This window comes from Sebastes umbrosus, chromosome 4 (assembly GCF_015220745.1).
Source record: "Sebastes umbrosus isolate fSebUmb1 chromosome 4, fSebUmb1.pri, whole genome shotgun sequence".
In the NCBI taxonomy this organism is placed as follows: Eukaryota; Metazoa; Chordata; class Actinopteri; order Perciformes; family Sebastidae; genus Sebastes; species Sebastes umbrosus.
Window position 1 is genome coordinate 6,945,233 of NC_051272.1, and position 19,569 is coordinate 6,964,801.

Consider the following 19,569-nt stretch of genomic DNA (forward strand, 5'->3'; position numbering starts at 1 on the left):
AAGTCATAAGTTTACAGGAAAAAAAATCGTAATACTATGAGAATAACGTCATAAGTTTACGAGAAAAAGGTCGCAATATTATGAGAAGAAAGAACCACACAGACCTGGAGGAAATTGCCTCACTTGCGGAGGAGGAAATTACTTTTTTTCTCGTAAAATTGACTTTATTCTCAGATATTTTTTCCCCTCAATGTGGCCCTAATACTCTGTCGTAGCAATAGTATTTCATAGTTTAAATACTCACTTTTCTTTATGTAAGTATCATCACTATCCATAGTGTTTTATTTCTAACAGGGTATTTTATTTAAATTGTGGTAGTGCTACTTTTACTGTAGTAAAATATCTCAATACTTCTTCCAGCACTTTGTAGTGCAATTGTGCCCCTGTGTGGCCAATTCAGACCTCCACATGATACAAACAACAGATATGCAAATACATCTTTAACTCTGTAGATTTAATGAACAGCACAAAAGTCACGCTTAAAAGCACAACTGTAATACAAAACTCTTTTAAAATTAACAAGTATAAAAACAAGTAATATACCAACTGTATAATTAACAGACATAAACAACATCAACATTTTAGAAACATGAACAGAGTTCTCTTTTAAGGCTGTTGTATTTGCCTTCTAACGATTTGTAGGAGTAACACTGCTGTATTTAAGACTGTCTTTGTTGGACTTGTTATTGATAAAACACGCATATATAGGTAGATATAAACACAGAACAAGCTCATAAACTTCTTTTTAAGTAAAATCTATTTAGTAAAACAGCCTATAATTGAACATAGAAATCACCATTTTGTGTTTAAGATAAGTGCTTTTCCTGTACATCAAGTCAAAAGGCGAAAACACTGAGAACAACTGATATGCTCCAAGAACAAAAATGCAAGAGACATAAATACGAGGGGCTTGATGCAGGTCTTTCCAGGCTACTCAAGTCTTCTCCGTGTCCGCCTGTTTCCCGTTGTCCTCTTCAAGCAGAGGGTAGGGTCGCAGGTCCAGGGTCAAAGTGCTGCTGTACATGCTTTCTGCATGAGTGAACTGTAAAGAAAAGAATACCGTAGTAACTGCATTGTCAAGACAAATTAAAGAGTTCTTCTTCAACATGTTATTTATTAAAGTTTGTTACATCTGAGTAGACTCCCAGCAAAGCGTCGGCCTTGGAGAAAAACTCCTCTTTCAGGGAGATGACAATGATTTGCATGTTCTCCCTGGACTCCTCTCTGATGAAACTGGTCACCTGGATACAAACAAAACACCCACAAGGTATGCACAGATATAATTCATATAAATAAGATAATAGTGCACAGTTCAATACACTCAAACCATATATAAAAAAAAACAAAAAAAACGTAATAATTACTAGTGTACTCTTGGTAGTTCCTCAAGATCGCCCACCCTGCCTTTATAAAAATAAAAAAAGACTAACTCATTTAATCCAATGAATAACTTTTTATAAATTGAGGAATTTGTTCAAGACTTTTTTTTTTGTTAGGGCAATGAAATCATAAAATATGAAGACAAATATTTGAAGCTTCATTGTAAAACCTCAATGAATAGAAGCTTTGAATAAAAAAAAAAGAAAAAAGACATCATTCGGTACAGCCCTAATTCATTGTGAGCCCTGGATGCAGCTGGAATCGTACCTTGCCAATGTTAGTGTTGTCCAGCGCTGCATCCACCTCGTCCAAGATGAAGAAGGGAGCTGGGCGGAAGCTGAGAGACATGACACCAGTGTGCCAAACAGAAGACACAGTGAACCAGCGATGTGGGTCAAATGTCTGATGCAACAAGTATTAGATAATGTGGGGAAAGTGCTTCAGAAGGAAAGAAGTATCAGACGAGGTGATGAAGTATTTAATTTACAAAGGAACAAACGTTTCAGTACAAAATATAATAAAAAAGAAGCAGCGATGATGGATTCAGGGAGGTGTCAAGTGTCTCTTTAGAGGAGAGATCTTTGCATAAAGTTAATAATATGAAAGAGGAGAGGATCAACAGGCTCTCCAGATTACATAACCTTTCCCTTATTAGTCCATTCATCAGTTTAAAAAGTCATTACAAGGTAAGTAGCCCAAGTCTACAGGGTCTTTTTCTCTATGAAGAATTGTAGTTTCTGAAAGATATTTCATGGTGTGTCAGCAGCTGTGCAAATTACGGTTTTATTTTTGTTTTTATAGCTGTGGCAGGATAATTATCCATCTGTACAGCTAAATTAATATCTAGCAAACACAGATTGTGTTAAATGATTTTGGGGAAATAGGATGGTGGTATGTTAATCTGTCATTAAATACTTACTCTTCTGTTTATTCTACTTGTTATCTGGTGCTTTTAGTATCTTGAGTGATTTATCTTATTGTCTAACCTCTACTTTTACACCAGTTTCCCCTATTTTAAACTGTTGTATTGTAATGTAATCTAGTCTGTTTTCATTGCAAGCCCAGCGTTACCTGTGGATGGCAAACACCAGGGCGAGGGCAGCGATGACCTTCTCTCCACCAGACAGATTCTCCATGGACATGAAGCGTTTCCCCGGCGCTACGCAGTTGTAGTTGATGCCGCCGAGGTATGGCTCGTCTGGATTCTCTGCACTCAGAATGGCCTGGAGCATACACAGCAGGATCTTGTCATTTAAGCCACACTGTGTGTTGGGCACTTTTAGTGTAGATGTATATATACACTTTTAAACAGTTCAATGTATAGTAAATCACATGTGAAGTGCACACAAACCCTACTAGTTGGTTATGTTTAAAGGGTTACTTCAATATTTTTCAACCTGGACCCTATTTCCCCATGTTTTTGTGTCTAGGTGAATAATGGGAACGTTTTTTGAAATTGTTCCAGTATTGAGGGAGAACGCTGTAACCGGCAGCCGTGAAACAAGCTGCGAGGGCAAGTGAGCAGTGTTAATGTGACGTTACGTCCACTAAAAGTGCTTGTTTTTGCCACTGACAGGCTCAGATTGTTATTATAAGTGTCTGACAAAGATCATGGATAGGACCCTACAGAGAAATAAAACGTTTTTCTTACCTTTCTCTTGATCCGGTCTGTTTGTTTTTGTGTCCACGTCCCGCTCAAGGAGAAGTCTCGTTGTGAAATCTGAATATCCGTATACTCTGGTTCAAATAAATACGGATGGCCATCGGATTCAAAAGCCTCATCTACATTGTGGAAATCATCTAAATATTCAGCTTTGACATTGAAAATCTTTTAGATAACATTAAGCTACGCTTTCTGTACTCAAACACAACAAACTGCCCAACTGACGCTCGCTTTTCCACCATGGATGTATTCCACTATTCCACCATGGTCTTCCAGTAATACGTCACTTCGCCAGTATTCAGAACAAGACTTCTCCTTGAGTGAGACTCTTTCCGTAATGTCAGACACTTATAATAACAATCAGAGCCTGTCATGGCAAAACAAAGCACTTTTAGTGGACATAAATGACGGTGCCAGCTTGCCCCGATAGCACCATATTGCAGTCTGTGAGCAGCAGCCGTTTACAGCGCTCTCCCTCAATACTGGAAAATAGGGTCGAGGTTGAAAAATACCAAAGTTACCCTTTAAGTCTGTCAAGTATAGTCAAGTAAAGCGAATGTTAAGAGTACTTTTTTTACAAACATGACTGTGGGGGAGGGAAGATAAACGACTCAAATGCAGATAAACACAATAAAAACAGAGAAACTTGAGAGTGTGTTTCAGTGGTTGAGAGTTTTGTTTCTTCACCTGGGCGCTGTTGTTCCTGCACATTCTTTTATAGATCTGATCGATAACGACACACACATGTTCAAAGCACTGGATGAAGAGGTTCAAGCGTTGGTCTTTGACTTTCTCAAACTCCCGACTGCATGATTTGGCTACTTTGGTGCTGGCATCAAACGCTGAATGAGAGACAGGAAACAAAGTTGACTCAGCAGTCGTAGTACTTTGATTATCGTATTACAACTCAGGTAGAAACGCTGAAGATAGCTGACCATTGAGAAAAGAACTAAACCCATACTCTGACACATTTATTAATAACAGAACATGTAAATCTTGTAAATAAGATGTTAATATATAAACATTCATTCATAGATGCATTGAACAACAACATACCGTCTGTCACTCCCTGTAACTTGTCCTTCACCTCCCTCATCTTTGCCAGAGCTTTCAGGTTTGGGGTTGTGGTGCGTTGCAGCACTCCCTCTGTGGAGGAGATCGACTCCTTCAGCCTCTCCAAGAAGGCCTCCACCTCCTCCTCAGCCTGCAGCCTCTGTACACAAATTCAATGCATGTTATAGTAGATGCATTTCTGCAGGAATAAACAGCACTAAGAGGAAATTAGGACAATAATAAGGCTTGACGTCTCGCCCTGATTTTTGCGTCCAGGCCAGAGTAGTCGATAACTACTTGTGCCTCCCTCTCATAGATGTGCATGCTGGTTGAAGTGCCTTCAGATTCTGTGTCCAGCTGCACAGAAGAGAAGATTCAGTCATCAGGTAAGACAAGTCGTTTCATTACTTCTTTAGTTTCTTAAAAATCAGCAGGGTTTCTCAGTCTTCATTACTGTAATGTGAGGGTTTCTACAGTTTAAATCAATATCCAGTACTTTTCCAAAATTGTTGTGGTGTTGAAATGGTAATTCAGAATAGTCAAAGAACAGTCAGTTCTCTGTGTCTTACCTGCACCTCACTGATTTCATCCAGGCTCCCTGACAGCAAAGTGAGGGGCAGACTCTGGATCTTGCAGGCCAGCAGCAAGTTGTGTCTGGCCAAGCGTTTCTGCTCCAAGGCCGTCTCTGCACACATCACCTCTCGCTGAAGCTTCACCAACTCTCTGACAGAAAGAGAGACAGAAAAAAAAGTGCTCACCCAAACTGTGTCTTCCTGTAGGATTTGATCATTTTGGTCAAAAGAAATCTAGACATTCTTAAACTAGAATTACAGTCTTGCGGTTGTATGCCTCCGCCAACCAGTCAAGTTCAGTTTACATCCATGTCTGTCCAAAATGTCATCACTTCATTATTTTATCTTGTTAGACATTTCTGTGAAATTGTCATAATTAGCATCAGAAGTCTTGAGTTATAACTTGTGAGCTCACAGTGACCTTTGAACTTGGGATGTCACGATACTAGGAATTTAGTAGTCGATACCAATACCAGTGAAATTCCACGATTCAATACCATGGTAAAAAACAAAAACAAAACTCCTAAAAAAATCCCATGTACTTCAACCTGCACTACTTTATAACCGTTGTTTTTAACTGTTTTTTACAAAGTTATTATTAATCCCTGATGATCTGCCTCAAGTTTCTCGCCAAAAACTACATTTTACTAGATTATATTTGAACACATCATGATAGCGTTATAATTTACCTTCGCCCAATACTAATTTTTACTGAATAGAGTTTCAACGAATCATAATGTACAGTAACTCAAAGCAACCTCCGTACATTAGCTGTTAGCTCCGTTATTTAGCCTAGCAGGACTGTGCTGCCCACCGTCTGATCCCTGATCTCGGTACCTGTGGTACCTGCGGTACTGTAGAAAAACGAGTACCATCACGTTTTCAAAATTTTGGCATCGACTTGGTACCTCAGTATCGGTACTTGTCACATCCCTAGTTTGACCTTTGACCATCAAAATCTAATCAGTTCATCCTCGAGTCCAAGTGGATGTTTGTGCCAGATGTAGTGAAATTCCCTCCAGGAGACCTGAAAACATAATGCCTTTGGCCACGGCTGTCGCCGGAACGAAGGCATATAGACAGAATATTAGCATTTTCACATTGCAGAGGCAAGATCCTATAGAAATGATGTTTCCTTGTGACCTCAAGATCCTCAAAATGTCATAACAGATCATAATTTTTCATATTAATTCAGTTTAACTAATGATTTTACAAATACTACAGACGAAAACAACCTTGGATCATAGTTTTAGTTATCTAGTGTTAATCTGCGTCTTAAGAGATCTGTAAATTAATTAGCAGTAATGGCAATTTTTAATGTTTTATTTATGGTGTTGGGGTCCCCTTTTTTTGCGACCTTTCCTAGACGTTTGTACAGGGAAACACTAAAACAGCAGCAAATAGCAGCAGTAATAATAGCACAACAGCACAGTTAGTAGTATTAGTGTAGTTATAATTAGTATTATTACCTGTTGATCTCTTTGAGGCTCTGGGTTTTCTGGTCCAGCTCAACTTTGGCAGCAGCCACCTGGCTCTTCTTAGACAGCAGCTGGTTCTTCAGCTCCAGCAGTTTGCTCTGACCCTCCTCCACCTCCGTCAGCATCTTCTCCTCATCCTGGTGAGGAGAGTGGAAACATCAGACTGAAAAAGTCTGCTGAAATGTTTAATTTCACATCATCCACAGTGTGTCCAGACATAGCCCTAAATACAGACTTATTCTTAAATCTAATTTGGAGGAAATCGATATTCCAGGAGGAGGTGGGCAATTAATATTAACCATGTTCGTTATCAACTAAACCATCATCATTCTGGACAACATATTACAGGGGACATAACACAGGATGAATGTCTGAGATGACCACCTTCCTCTGCTCGGCCACGGTTCTCTCCTCCTTGTCGAAGATGTCCTGCATTTGGTGGAGCTTCTTCTTCTGCTGCTCCAGTTGTCCTTCTTCGTACTCCAGTGTTGCATTCAAGCGAGTGCACTGAGTCTCAAACTCCAGCCTGGAAGGAGAGACATATCAAGTAGAGGTATCGCGATATTATGTTTTGCGATACTGTGTAGCTAAAGGTATAATTGCATTGTATTAAAACACTTAGTGTAATAACAAAGATCCTTTAGAAAGTTAAACCAATAAAGGAAGACTAAGAAGGAATTTTATAAAATAAAAACTGGATCTCTTGGACACCGTTACAATATTTTTTATCACAAATGCAACGTGATAAGATGTTGTTGGAAACCTAAAAAATAGCTAATCTTTTATTTTTGCAACTGTTACAGATATTTAGTTATTAGAATCACACCCTGATTGTATAAAAAAACATTTAAAATATGTTTTTTTCTTACTGTTCTAAAATCATACAGATTTCCTCACTTAAAATCATAGTACTGGAAAGCTATTCTCCATGTCATTCACTTACTAGTCAATTTTTTATAATTTATTTACTGTTAAAAAAAATAGAAAATCATGACCCATCCCTAATATTCACCACCACAGATTTGGCTGGTTAAATTCAGCACATTGAGTACAGTATTGAAGATACTACTGTGTGGTTTGTCGTACCGCTTCCTCTCAAGCTCTGTCTTCTGTTTCAGGTGCTCCTGCTCGTACTCTCTGATGCTGTCCACACCGATCTCAGCACAGAAGTCAGAAAAAACCAAGTCCTCCATCTAAATACACAAGAGCATATACACTATTTAGTCAAGTCCATTTTATATAGATTTAAAATGTATTTATTTTCAATAAAAACATTTTTTTTCTAGCACTAACATGCCATTGTTAGACTATCGAGTCTTTAAATGTAATGATAATAACTTATTTCACCATTCAACTGGGTACAAACTCTCAAACACAAAAACAAAAAGAAGAGCCACTACATGTGTGTCAAAGCCTCCCGTTAGACGACCTGCCTGAGAGCAACTGAATTAGGAACAACAGCAGGAAAATACAAACATCTCCTGAAAATGAGAGAATCAGTTCAGGCTGGAGAAACCAAAGACACACAGACAGAAGTGTGGAGACAGCAGCACCTGGTCGATCTGGTCTCTGATCTTCCTCATCTTTGCATCCTTCACCTCCACATCTTCCAGCTGCATCTGGATCTGAGAGTCCAGGTTTGCCAACTCACTCTCCATACGAGAAATCTCCTGAAAACAATCGACAGGAGATGACAAATGAGTAAGTACTTTAAATTCATCTCTGCTTCCTGTGTTGCCATGACACAATATATCCTTGTAAATCTCATATACTTTGGGATTTCAATAATGATAATGATACACCAGGGGCTCAGATTTACATGCACACATAGAGTTGAGCCATGTCAAAGAACACGGCCTCAATTATGATATTACATTTCAGAAAGTCACAGTTCTGGGTCCCTACCGCTTGACATTTAGGGATGTTTTTCTTCCGAAGGTTTTCCAGCTCAGTTTTGGAGTATTTGAGGCGGGTCTGAGCGCCCTGAGCCTGAGCAATGATCTGTTTCAGGTCTGAGTCCTTCCGCCTCAGCCTCATCAAATCCTGTCACAGGACCAAAACATAAAGTGAAAGTTAATTGCGAATAAATTATGCACTCTTAAAAAGCAATTTCAGCCCATTTGTGTGTCTCGTTCTTGACAAAATAATTCAGCAATTAATGCACAGTGTGCATATGACAGGACATAATTTATGACAACAACACAAACAACAAAACCAGTGAAGCAATTTTTGAGTTATGTGTAGACAGGCCAGGAAATTCAAGACTTTAAAGGCCCTGAAGTTTACATGGTAAGATTTTCCTAAATATTTGACATTTTGTGTGTGTTGACTCACGCGTATCTCTGCTGTCAGCTGGTGCTTGCGTTCCTTCAGCCGCATCATGTCCTTCTCGTCCCAGCAGCGAGCTTTGGTCCGCAGGTCACTGGAGCCTCCAGAGATCACGCCTGCCTTTGTAAACAACGTCCCGTCCAGAGATACCGTCTACAGAAAAACACATCTGATGACATGTCTGCTCTGCAGGAAAGGCCAACATGTCAGTCAGTAAGCAACTTGGGGGCTGCAAGTGATAATATTGGATAGGCCTGTTTGGATTTTAGAAGATTTATAATGTTGTCTCTTCCAAGTGACATTATTACTTACTAGGGGTGGAAAAAAAAACTCTGTCTGAGTAACCTGACATCCTATCCGCTCCGTATCTGTCTAAACCATAGCCGCAGCCATCCAAAATGAGAAAGTAGAAAACGGCGAAGGGTCCACATGGATACGACCTGAAGCCTCCCATATTAAATCCAAAGTGGTAAACACTACACATACAGTTAAGTATGGAAACACTTTGGGTTTCACACATTGCCAGGAAAAGCAGAGCTAGACATCATGACTAAAGCTGCATGCTAACTCTGTCATGGAAACATTATCGTATTACGGTATTGCGGCCAGCCGTCACTCTCATCTCCGTGGTCAAATCGGCCGACGCTACAACTGTAGAACACCCATATACTGCCATTTATGTTAAATGCATTCAAACAGCCCCGATGGAGCTGACCATGGATGTATAAAGAGAACAGAGATGACGGGAGAGCTAGCGATGGACTTCGTTTGATATCTGGTTTTCAAAATTAGGTGTTAACAAAGGGAACTGTTTATACAAAATACATATATAGAAATAAGATTGATTGGATTATATTCACCAGAAGTATAAAACATTACATGTCCCTTATCAATTAAAAAGAAAATCCACTAATTTGTGAGGGAAATGTCTATTCTTTGATTTTTGGGTTGCTGGAAAAAAATGTAATGAATAATTCCTGACAATGATCCTGATATATTTGACTTCAGGACATCTCTGACTACATACATGCTGAAAATCAGACATTTTTTCTGTGTTAATTTAGATATTTCCCGATCTAAAAGTCCCTAGAGTGTATGATTTAACTTTTTCCCATGGTCTAGTTTTAATAAAAAAAGCTTACCTTAATGCGAGTTGCTCCGTCAAAGGCCACACTCCTTGCTTCTTTGATGGTCTCACACACCAAAGCGTTGCCACAGACAAACTGCACCACTTTCCTCAGCTGGGCGGCACCTGTGGCAGCGTTAACCTGTACAATATCGGTCACCATCTTGGCACCGGGCACCTCCCTCAGCCGCTCACTCAGAGGACTCACCTGGGCACACAGTAGTGATGGTTATCATAGACACTACATATGCCATGCGTGTGTGCTACTATGATTGGCAAAGAAATGCTTCTGCACACTGAAAGACACTTCACCCTCTTTACTATTTCACATTTTCAACCATCTAAAAACAAAGTACTTACATCCAAGTAGTCAATGGGCAGGAAGGTCTCACGTTCGGCTCGTTCCTCCTTGATGAAACTGATACAGTCACGGGCCACTTTCTCTGTGGACACTACGATGGCGTTCATGTAGCGGCCAAACACCTTGATGACAGCCAGTTGGTACTTCTTATGGATGGGGCTGCACAAGTCAGACAGACGGCCAAACTGGGACAGGAATGATAAGTAAAGAAAAGAAATGGTTTCGGAATAATTTCCACAGATAGAACGAAAGGCTTTCTGAACTTCAAAATTAGTGAGTAATGGCTGATAATTAAAAATAATTTCTGAGAGGAAATTCTGAAATATAACTAATCGCTCTCTAAAGTTGCAGCCAGACATTATGAGTGGCACAAAAAATAGCCCTCTGTAAGAATGAAGACAGACATGGGACTTGAAATGATTAAGATCTAAATGATGAATGATCATGTACTAAAGTGGTTTATAGCTACTGTATATTTTAATGATGCTTGAGGGACAAAAATGTCTTTTGATTTATAGAGACTATATCATCTTCCAGGAAACTGGATTGAGCATGGGGGGGTGTTTGAAATCAAGGAGTTGACTGATGTTACTGTCAGGGCTGTGCACCGTGGCGCTCTCCAAGGTGCTGATCCTGCTGCTGGGAGCAGGAACTTCCAGCTAATAGGACTCCCCGAGAAGAACGCTTCCCCGAGAACCACATGCATTCAAAGGCTTTTTTTCTGTTTGCATTCGCACCGCCAATAGGAATGCTGAAGCAAGCTAGGCCTCTATGTTTCACAAGCTCTCTTAGCTTTTTTAGCAATATAAGAATACATAAACTCTGTTACATGCCATTATCATATAAACTCAAGCAAAATAGCCATAATTATTTTAATTAATAATTACTAGCCAACATTTTCCTCACCATAATAAACGTGCAGCAGACCCACAGGAATAATAGTGGATGTAATGGTGGATATATTGGCTGTAATTCATCACTTTTATTATCTTATAATACACCCATGGGCTGTATGCTGTAAGCCTGTACCGTGGTAGATGTATTAACATCTCTGATCCCAAACAACCGGCTATCGGCCAGTAGATAGTAGTGTTAGTAGCACATCATAAACAGAATTTATCGTAGTTGTAGGCTATTTACTAACACGCAGGGCAAAAGCACAGGACACAACCTGTAATACATCCATGGTCTGTGGTCTATTGTACATCGATTTTGGAGGTCCTTGACATGAAAAAGTTTGAGATTGCTCTCAAAATCTGTGTGCTGGATTAAATGAACTTCCATTTGTGTCCATCTCTCACTTTATATTCAACGCAGGCCATTTCAGTAGAGACATAGTGTTTCCAAAACAAGTAACTCCTTCCGTCTCCTGCCTCTCACTGCAGATCCCTCTTCACTTAACCCTACTCATTTTGCCCTTCGGTCTCTTACCACAGCTTCAGGGTAGAGTCTGCGGAGCCTATCCAGCAGCTCTTTGCGCTTCAGCTGGCTTCTGCTCTCCTGGCTGTCCAGATGGGCGTTCCCCAGCTCGTCCAGCACCTGGCCAAGCTCCTGGTTCACCTCCTCGCTGCGCTGGCGGCCCCGCTGCAGCTCTGCACTGAGGCTCTCCTCCCGCTGACGGTACTCTTCAAGGGACGACCTGAAACATGCAGTAACTCTATAAAGAATGCTCAGTTTCCTTATGTGATGAAACCTCCTGATTTCAGAAAGTATATAATTTTTCACTGATAAATAACCATTGAGTTCAATCAACACCTCCCTGACAGTCAGGAACAGACAGGCATTACATTGTACAGCCATGTGGTAAAAGGTGTGCACATGACGTACTCGCAGGACTTGGTGTACTCCTCTAGCTTCTCTGTTCTGCGTGTCAAATCTTCCAGCTGAGTCTGGTGGTTCCTGATGCCAACCTACAACAGATGATGTTCAAAGAGTGGTCAAATTTAAAGCGGCTATAATTAAAATTTTACTTTTGATTCACTTTCACTGCTCTTGTGTCATTTTCGGCCGCAACAGGCAGCAGATTTCAGCGAGAAACCTAAAAAAAACCACTGTACACTCCCTGCTCAGCACCAAACCGCAGACAAAGTTAGCGACTAGCTGGTGAACACAGTGAAGCATTTAGAAGCAAAAAGCGCCAAATATTTCCCTCAGGAGTTGGTAGAGATCAAAAACGGAGCTAAAAGAGAGTGAATATTGGACTTACAGCCCATGGTCATTAACTTCAAAGATGTGTAGTTGCAGCACAAATGTGCCACTGACAGTACCTCCACTTCCTTCTTGCGGCGCTGGTCGAAAGCCATCTTCTCGTTGTCTGCTCTCACCTCCCAGTGCACTTTCTCTGCCTGCTGGCTGAGGACAGCCCCCTGCTTTCGGGCCAGCTCCTTCAGCTCTTTGTATCGCTCTAACTGTAGCAGAAACACATGCAAATACACACTGATGGTGTTATGACAAAGTCAGGTATTTTGTCCCTTGTGAGTTTGAGGTATCTGCAGTTAATTCATGTGATTGTTAACTGTTCTTAACAAAAGAATAGGATAACCAACCCAGTGACATGTACAATTTTGCCACTAGGGATGTCATGAGAACTGATACTTTGATACCAAGTTGATGCCAAAAATTCTGAAAACGTGACGATACTTGTTTTTCTACAGTACCGCAGGTACCGTCAGGACTCGAGACAAACAGCGTCACGGAGACCATAGAAAATGTGACTTTCCCGATAATGCTTCATTGCAAATAACAAATCTCTGTTGAAATCAGCAGGAGGAGAGCTAGTTAACGTTAAGAGTTGCTGTTGTTTGACACAGACTCACCTGATCCTCATCCAGCTCGATGTCTCTCTCCAGGGAGGCTCCCTTCTCCAGGACCTGCTTCTCATAGTTCCTCCAGGTCCTCTCCAGCTCAGAGATCTCCTGCTGTCCGTCTGCTAGCTCCTGCTCTTTACCAGCCATCTGCTTCCTACTCTTCCTCAGGGCATTACGGACCTCGTCCGCCTTCGTCATGTGATGGAAGGTGTTTACCTTGGCTTTGATGTACTGGGACCGACACTGGGACAGGATTTGCTCCTGGGCGCTGAGTGACAGAATGAGAGAAGATAATTCTAGTTAATGGCATAGGCCACCAATATTGTTGGCATTGTTGGCACGGAGATGACAGTGACGGCTGGCTTGACTGCACGTTACCGCAATACGATAACGTTTCCTGTCCACCAAACCCAAAGTGTTCCCATACTTTACTGTACCTGTAGCGTTTAAAAAATGTGAGAGTGCAGGTCGTATCCACGCGGACCCTCCGCTGTTTGGCATTTTGGCTCGCTGCCGGTTTGTTTTGGTTGTACGACACAGGACGAATATGACGTCGCGTTAATCAGACTACAACATTAAAAGCAGTAACTTCCTTTTACCTCCGCATAGACTCAAATGAAGCAAATATATTGATTCTGGCATTAAAAAATTGATTTCAAATTCGTAAAAAAATAATTGCAATACATAGGTGAATCGATTTTTTTCCCACCCCTACCATCAATGTGTTTATATTATATGCCAGTCCCATTAGAGCTAAACAGATGCTATCATCAGAGGCTTGCCTTTTAAACTTCCCTACATGGAGAAACAAAACAAATTAAATATATCTGTTAGCTATGTAACGGTTAATACTGTTGTTCCCCAGTTATAAATTTCACACACACACACACACACACACACACACACACACACCGGATCTCCTTCTCTATGTGCTGTTGCTCTCTGGTGAGTCGTCCATGTTCCTTCTTGTCGGTTTTGACCGTCTGCTCCGCGTTCACCACTTTATTGTTCTTAGCAGCCGCAGCCTGCTGTTTCTCTCTCAGGTTGTTGCTGACAGCGTTGATGCCCTTCTCATTAGAGTAGAGCTCAGCCAGACTCAGCTGCAGGCGGTTTTGGTGGAGGTCGTCCAACAGCGCCTGGTACTTCTGGGCCTGGAAAAGTAGGAGGTGGGGGAACCAGTTAATCGATGGACAGGAAAGCTGAAGAGAAACTAAGGCCACTTAACTAAAGTCCAGTTGATACTAAACAGTCAATTCCTGTGAGCACACATACATCAGTAATTTAGGGCACCATAAACTTCTTTCTGCTGTAAGAGAGACAGAGACAGCATGGGCTGCACCCCAGAATGAAAGCCAGCATAAAGCATCTTTAGAGGACGAAAGTTCAAATAAACCAAAAGAGTAAAGTTTCAAAAAATTACCAGGTGGTTTTCCAGAGTAGCGGTCCCAGCACTGGGTAGACTATGAATTTGTGGCCTTAGCTCACAATAAGGTGGGCTCAACAATAAGGCTTGACGGGGCAATAAAAATGCCAGGTCGGGCTAGTAAATCGTATTCACTTGCCCGATCAGGCAAATGGTAAAAAAGAATTAAACTAATGATGATGATGGAAGTAGCTAAGGAGTGAACCTTCTTATATATTGTATTGCTGTTTTACCAATGTACAGCACTTTGGTCAACTTTTGTTGTTTTTAAATGTGCTCTATAATTAAATTAGAGTTGAAACTTGAGCTATCTCGCTTCCTTCTCATCTCTGTTGATGGTTGCACATGCACAGTACTGATCGTGCAGGTAAAAATCCAGCGGCGGGTAAAAACAAAGTTTATGGGCTTATGTGCAAGCAAACATTTCAGTTATCCTGAAAACAGGAGTTTAGTTGGGTGGCAATAGAGACGATGTGGGCGAAACTCCAACTATGTATTCAAAGTTTGCTGCAAGTTTGAGAGTTATTTGATAACAACTAATAAATGAAACAATTTGTATAACTTTTGCCAACCTGGCAAGTTAAAAAAAACATTAGCGTTGACCCCTGAAATATGGCAAGAACATTCTTTCCCCAAATTCATAAAGTGTTATATATGCATTATGTGCTACGTATGACCATTATTTTGCAGTACTAGCCTTAGAAATACAGCACATCAATTCATATCCATCATAATGTGCTACTTTACACTCACATTGCATCACAGTTTGACCACCTGTGCCTCGAGTGCAGTCCAAACTTCCCCAGCATTTTATCACAATGCAGGCACACCAACATCAGAAAGTGTAGCTTGGCTCATTGAGCTCAAAATCCATTCTGAGAGCAGTTAAAGTGTTAGTATGCATCAACCAAAATGCTTGGCTGATGGTCCAACAGCGCCTGAAACCCCCTCGAGGAAGGGGCTGAGTCCAGTAAATTTTATAACCTTCCAAATCCGACAATGTGACAATCACATCCACTTCACGGAGGGTTTAACCACAACTACATCTGTCACTTTTTGTGTGTACAAGCAAGTCCAACATGAATGCCTCTGAGGAAAGATTGTCCAAAAGTGTGTGCTGTTATCCCCAACGATAACCCCCCTATATGAAAGCTGTTTTTTTACCTCATGTCAGAACAGCTAGAGACAATTTTACCTTCATTCGTGGTCAGACAAACTAGTTTGTTTTGTGAGCACCTCAAGTAAAAGCTAAACTTTTAAAGAAAGTCATTCCATGGGGAGTGTTGATGTTTGTGGATGCCCTTTTTGTTTTTGTTGCTTTTGTATTTTCAGGGAGAAAGTTAAATCCCCTCATTCAGGGAGCAGCAACAGCAGCATAAGTGACCATACTGTAGAAGCATTATGTCCTCAAGATTGGAAAATTAATACAAGCCACCTGCTCTCAGCCAGACACTTAATTTGTCTGCGAGTGGTTATGAAAGTAGCTGGCAGGTAAAGTAACTGCAAGTGTGTGGTGACTTTGTGGATTGTGGAGAACAAGCCACTGTAGCTGGGTGTGTGACTTTACCTCTATTTTTTCCTGGGACACCTGTTTCCTCTCGGCAGAAGCAAATTTCTTCTTGTTGAAGTGAAACTGTGTGTCCTCTTTGGCCTTCAGCATGGCCTTTTTCTTCACATCATACTCTGCAGCATACTCTCTTGACTGACTGATCCACTCGAACATCTTGGTCCTCTCCTTTGGGTCCTTCAGTGCGATGGACTCCACTGCCCCCTGGTGAGGAGCATAATGAGTAACAGCCGTGTTTGTAGATGTTATTACTACCAGGTTCAACGATGCACTGCACAATTTTTTAAAATAAGTCCCTACATAACTCTGTTGCAGAAATTAGTGCGTTTGGGATCGCATGCGATTGATACTGGGTTAATAAATTTCATAATTTAATTTCAAATAGGGAGAATGCCGTGTATATTCTCCTAAATAAAGTATTATAATGTGTTGTGCTGTCCTGTATCCTGTCTTGTCATCTCTCTACACCGATTTGTATGTTTTAGTGCCCATATCAAGCATTTTTTTACATTATTGATTGAGTCACAGCACTTCACATTCATTCAGCTACAGCATGAAAATTGCCTTGGCAGAAAAGCGTGAATATAATGGGTATATACATGTATATATTGTAAACAGTATCTGATCTTACTATCTCCCAAATATCTCTGCAGACACTCTACATTACAGCATGTTTTCATGTGTATCTACACCAATGTTTATGACAGTGTTTACCTGGAACACCACACAGTTTCTAGCTTTGGTCACAACGCCGATCTTCTCCAACTCCTCCAGGTATTTGGCCAGAGAGACACGGACACCATTGATGCGATACTCAGAAGAGTTCTCTAAAAATTACAATGAATGGCAGTTATGACAGCAACTGAGAAGTTGAAACTTTGCAAATAAAAAACTACAGTACTTGTTTCTACTTGATACTAGTAGGGTCACCTGGGAAAATGTGTTTTTTCCTTTCTTCTGCAACAGTTTAAGATCTTTTTTTTTAATGCGAAATAGACTTAAAAAATAAAGCAATTGAACTGAATTTAGTCTAAATAACATCATTTTTTATATTTAAATTCTTCACAGGACTCCAGGACTTGCAAACATCTTCGTGAACCAAAAAACACCAAACTTAATCCACTAACAGTTACTGCAAATGCCTGTGTCATTTAATTATTATGAATATGTTAACGTTACATGTAACGTTAAGAGGCTTTTCTAGACAACTGTATGCCCCTTAGCCTGTCCTCCATTGAAAAACAAAAGGCTTCCTCAGCAGGTAACTACAAAGCCATAAATAAAATGTACAGCTAAATTCATTAAACTGACCTAAGATGGTCCGACAGAAGACAGTCTCCTGGTCCTCGTCGTCGCAGTACCGCAGGGCGACGCGGGCAGTGTCGACCACCGGCTGCCCGATGTGGGCTCCATATATCAGGTCCTTGAGGTGCTTCACCCGGAGATAGGCAACCCGCTCCCCCATGGCAAAGCTCAGGGCGTCCATCACATTGGACTTGCCTAGTGTGATATAAAAATCTTCAGTATGTCACTGAATAACTGAAGCAATGGGTTTTATCCCAGCCAACATTTGTATGTGGGGCCCATGTGGGTAGTAAATGGGCTGAAAAATGGGCCCTATATGGGATTGTCCGCGGGTTCCATAATGACCCAATGTCAATTGCCCACATGGATTCCATGCAGGATTACAATGGGTGTCATGTGGGCCCCAACTGGGCAACATACCCAAGACCCATCTTGGTCCCAGCTTTAAGTTCTATGTGGGTTCTACATAGGGACTCCATGGGCTGTAATATGGGTTGTAAGTGGGATTGTCCACAGTTTCTGTGTTGGCCCAATGCACTAATTTCCCAGTAGTGACCCAACTAGGACCCACACAGGTAGCCCACATGTGGAGCCCATTAGGGACCAACTTAGTTGATCCAAGTGGGCGCCATTTGTGTTTCCCATTCTGAGCCCATACCCACTTGGTACCCAGGTACCCCCAGCATAACCCATGTGGGGTCCACATAACCATGTTGGCTGGGTAGCAGCTAGTTTGCAAAACTCACCTAGCGTTAGCTTAAATTTAAGTAGCATTAACTGTTAGCTATCAGTTCCTTCAAAAATATGTTTTACACAAAATAATGATGCTCTATTTTTTTAAATTAATTCCAACATTATATTCAGTGATTTATAAATGGTTCTTAAAATGATGGATACACAAAACTTTATCCCAGAATGGGCCCAGTTGGTCAGCTAGAGCAGCTGTTGTACTTTAGCTAACTAGCTTAACCTTAACTCAACTAAACTAACATGCTAGTAGCATCGATAGCTAACGTTAGCTAACTAGGGAAAAACGTTAACGTTAACTACTTTATATACTTCTGGGTAGTTTAATCCATAATAATAACTCAAAATCAATTTTTTGATTACATTTTGAATTAATAATTTGAATCAGCAAAGTAACTAAAGCTTTAAAATAAATGTAGTGCAGTGAAAACTACAACATTTATATAATTATAGTGAGTGTTTTTCATTTTATGCCACTTTATACCTTTTTTATATACTTCTGGGTAGCTAATCCATAATAATAACTCAAAATCATTTTTTTTGTTATTACTTTTGTATTAATAATATGAATCAGCAAAGTAACTAAAGCTTTAAAATAAATGTTAGTTATTGGAGCTAGTTAACGTTAGCTAACTAGCTCTGTAGCTAGTTAACGTTAACTGGCACTGTAGAATAACAGTAGTCTCATTTTGAACTGTAGAATAACGGTCATCTCATTTTAAACTGTAGAATAACGGTCATCTCCTGTTGAACTGTAGAATAACGGTCATCTCCTGTTGAACTGTAGAATAACGGTCGTCTCATTTTAAACTGTAGAATAACGGTAGTCTCATTTTAAACTAGAATAACGGTTGTCTCATTTTGAACTGTAGAATAACGGTAGTCTCATTTTAAACTAGAATAACGGTCGTCTCATTTTGAACTAGAATAACAGTAGTCCCATTTTAAACTGTAGAATAACAGTAGTCCCATTTTAAACTGTAGAATAACGGTCATCTCCTGTTGAACTGTGGAATAACGGTCGTCTCATTTTAAACTGTAGAATAACGGTCATCTCCTGTTGAACTGTGGAATAACGGTAGTCTCTTTTTAAACTTTAGAATAACGGTCGTCTCATTTTGAACTGTAGAATAACGGTTGTCTCATTTTAAACTAGAATAACGGTCGTCTCATTTTAAACCTATAGAATAACGGTCATCTCTTTTTAAACTGTAGAGTAACGGTCATCTCTTTTTAAACTGTAGAGTAACGGTCATCTCTTTTTAAACTGTAGAATAACGGTCTACAGTTTAAATTGATTGTAACTTTTTAACACTGTAGTTAGCTAACGTTAGCTAACGTTAGCTAACTACAGTGTAGCTAGCTAGCAGTGTAAAAAGTTCACTTACCGGAGCCGTTTGTTCCAATTATACAATTAAATCTCATGAACGGACCGATGACTGTGTTCCCTCGCCATGACTTGAAGTTTTCAATATCTATTTGTTTTAGATACCCCATTTTAATGTCACTTGATGAAGCTAATCGAGCAGCTAATTTCAGTTTCAGAGGTTAAAGTCATTTAACTGCGCAGGAAGGATAACGAGAGGCGGGAAGCGCAACTTTCCCTCCTTTGGAAGCACAAAACGTCCCTGTTGTTGTTTTACTCTTTTTCCCCATTTAATATCAGTTAATGTACCTTATTTATTCATGGCCAAACATAAACACAACCAAAATAACTTTAATTTTGTATATTAATAATATAATATAAATATATAAAAAA

The 19,569-nt window shown here is 40.3% G+C and overlaps 1 protein-coding gene across 1 annotated transcript; it reads right to left on the reverse strand.

Annotated features, from left to right (window-relative positions):
* Positions 1-435: 435 nt before the first annotated feature.
* On the reverse strand, positions 436-19,439 carry smc1b (structural maintenance of chromosomes 1B). Its single transcript, XM_037768750.1, has 25 exons — positions 19,199-19,439; positions 17,070-17,258; positions 16,473-16,585; positions 15,759-15,962; positions 13,681-13,919; positions 12,778-13,036; positions 12,229-12,369; positions 11,789-11,871; positions 11,393-11,600; positions 9,961-10,146; positions 9,617-9,808; positions 8,481-8,627; positions 8,052-8,189; positions 7,700-7,816; positions 7,233-7,339; positions 6,531-6,672; positions 6,138-6,283; positions 4,666-4,819; positions 4,355-4,453; positions 4,100-4,256; positions 3,731-3,885; positions 2,452-2,603; positions 1,648-1,717; positions 1,131-1,241; positions 436-1,042 (listed from the first exon to the last, which is right to left on the reverse strand). The coding sequence occupies exons 1-25, from the start codon at positions 19,305-19,307 to the stop codon at positions 935-937; spliced, it is 3,726 nt and encodes a 1,241-aa protein (XP_037624678.1). The 5' UTR covers positions 19,308-19,439; the 3' UTR covers positions 436-934.
* Positions 19,440-19,569: the final 130 nt, after the last annotated feature.

Excerpts from the sequence above, each read along its gene's own strand:
- smc1b (XM_037768750.1), bottom strand. The coding sequence starts at position 19,307 with ATGGGGTATCTAAAACAAATAGATATTGAAAACTTCAAGTCATGGCGA. Across the intron at positions 15,963-16,472 it reads GAAACTGTGTGGTGTTCCAG|GGGGCAGTGGAGTCCATCGC; the intron begins GTAAACACTGTC and ends GCTCCTCACCAG. Across the intron at positions 13,037-13,680 it reads CACATAGAGAAGGAGATCCG|CGCCCAGGAGCAAATCCTGT; the intron begins GTGTGTGTGTGT and ends TCTGTCACTCAG.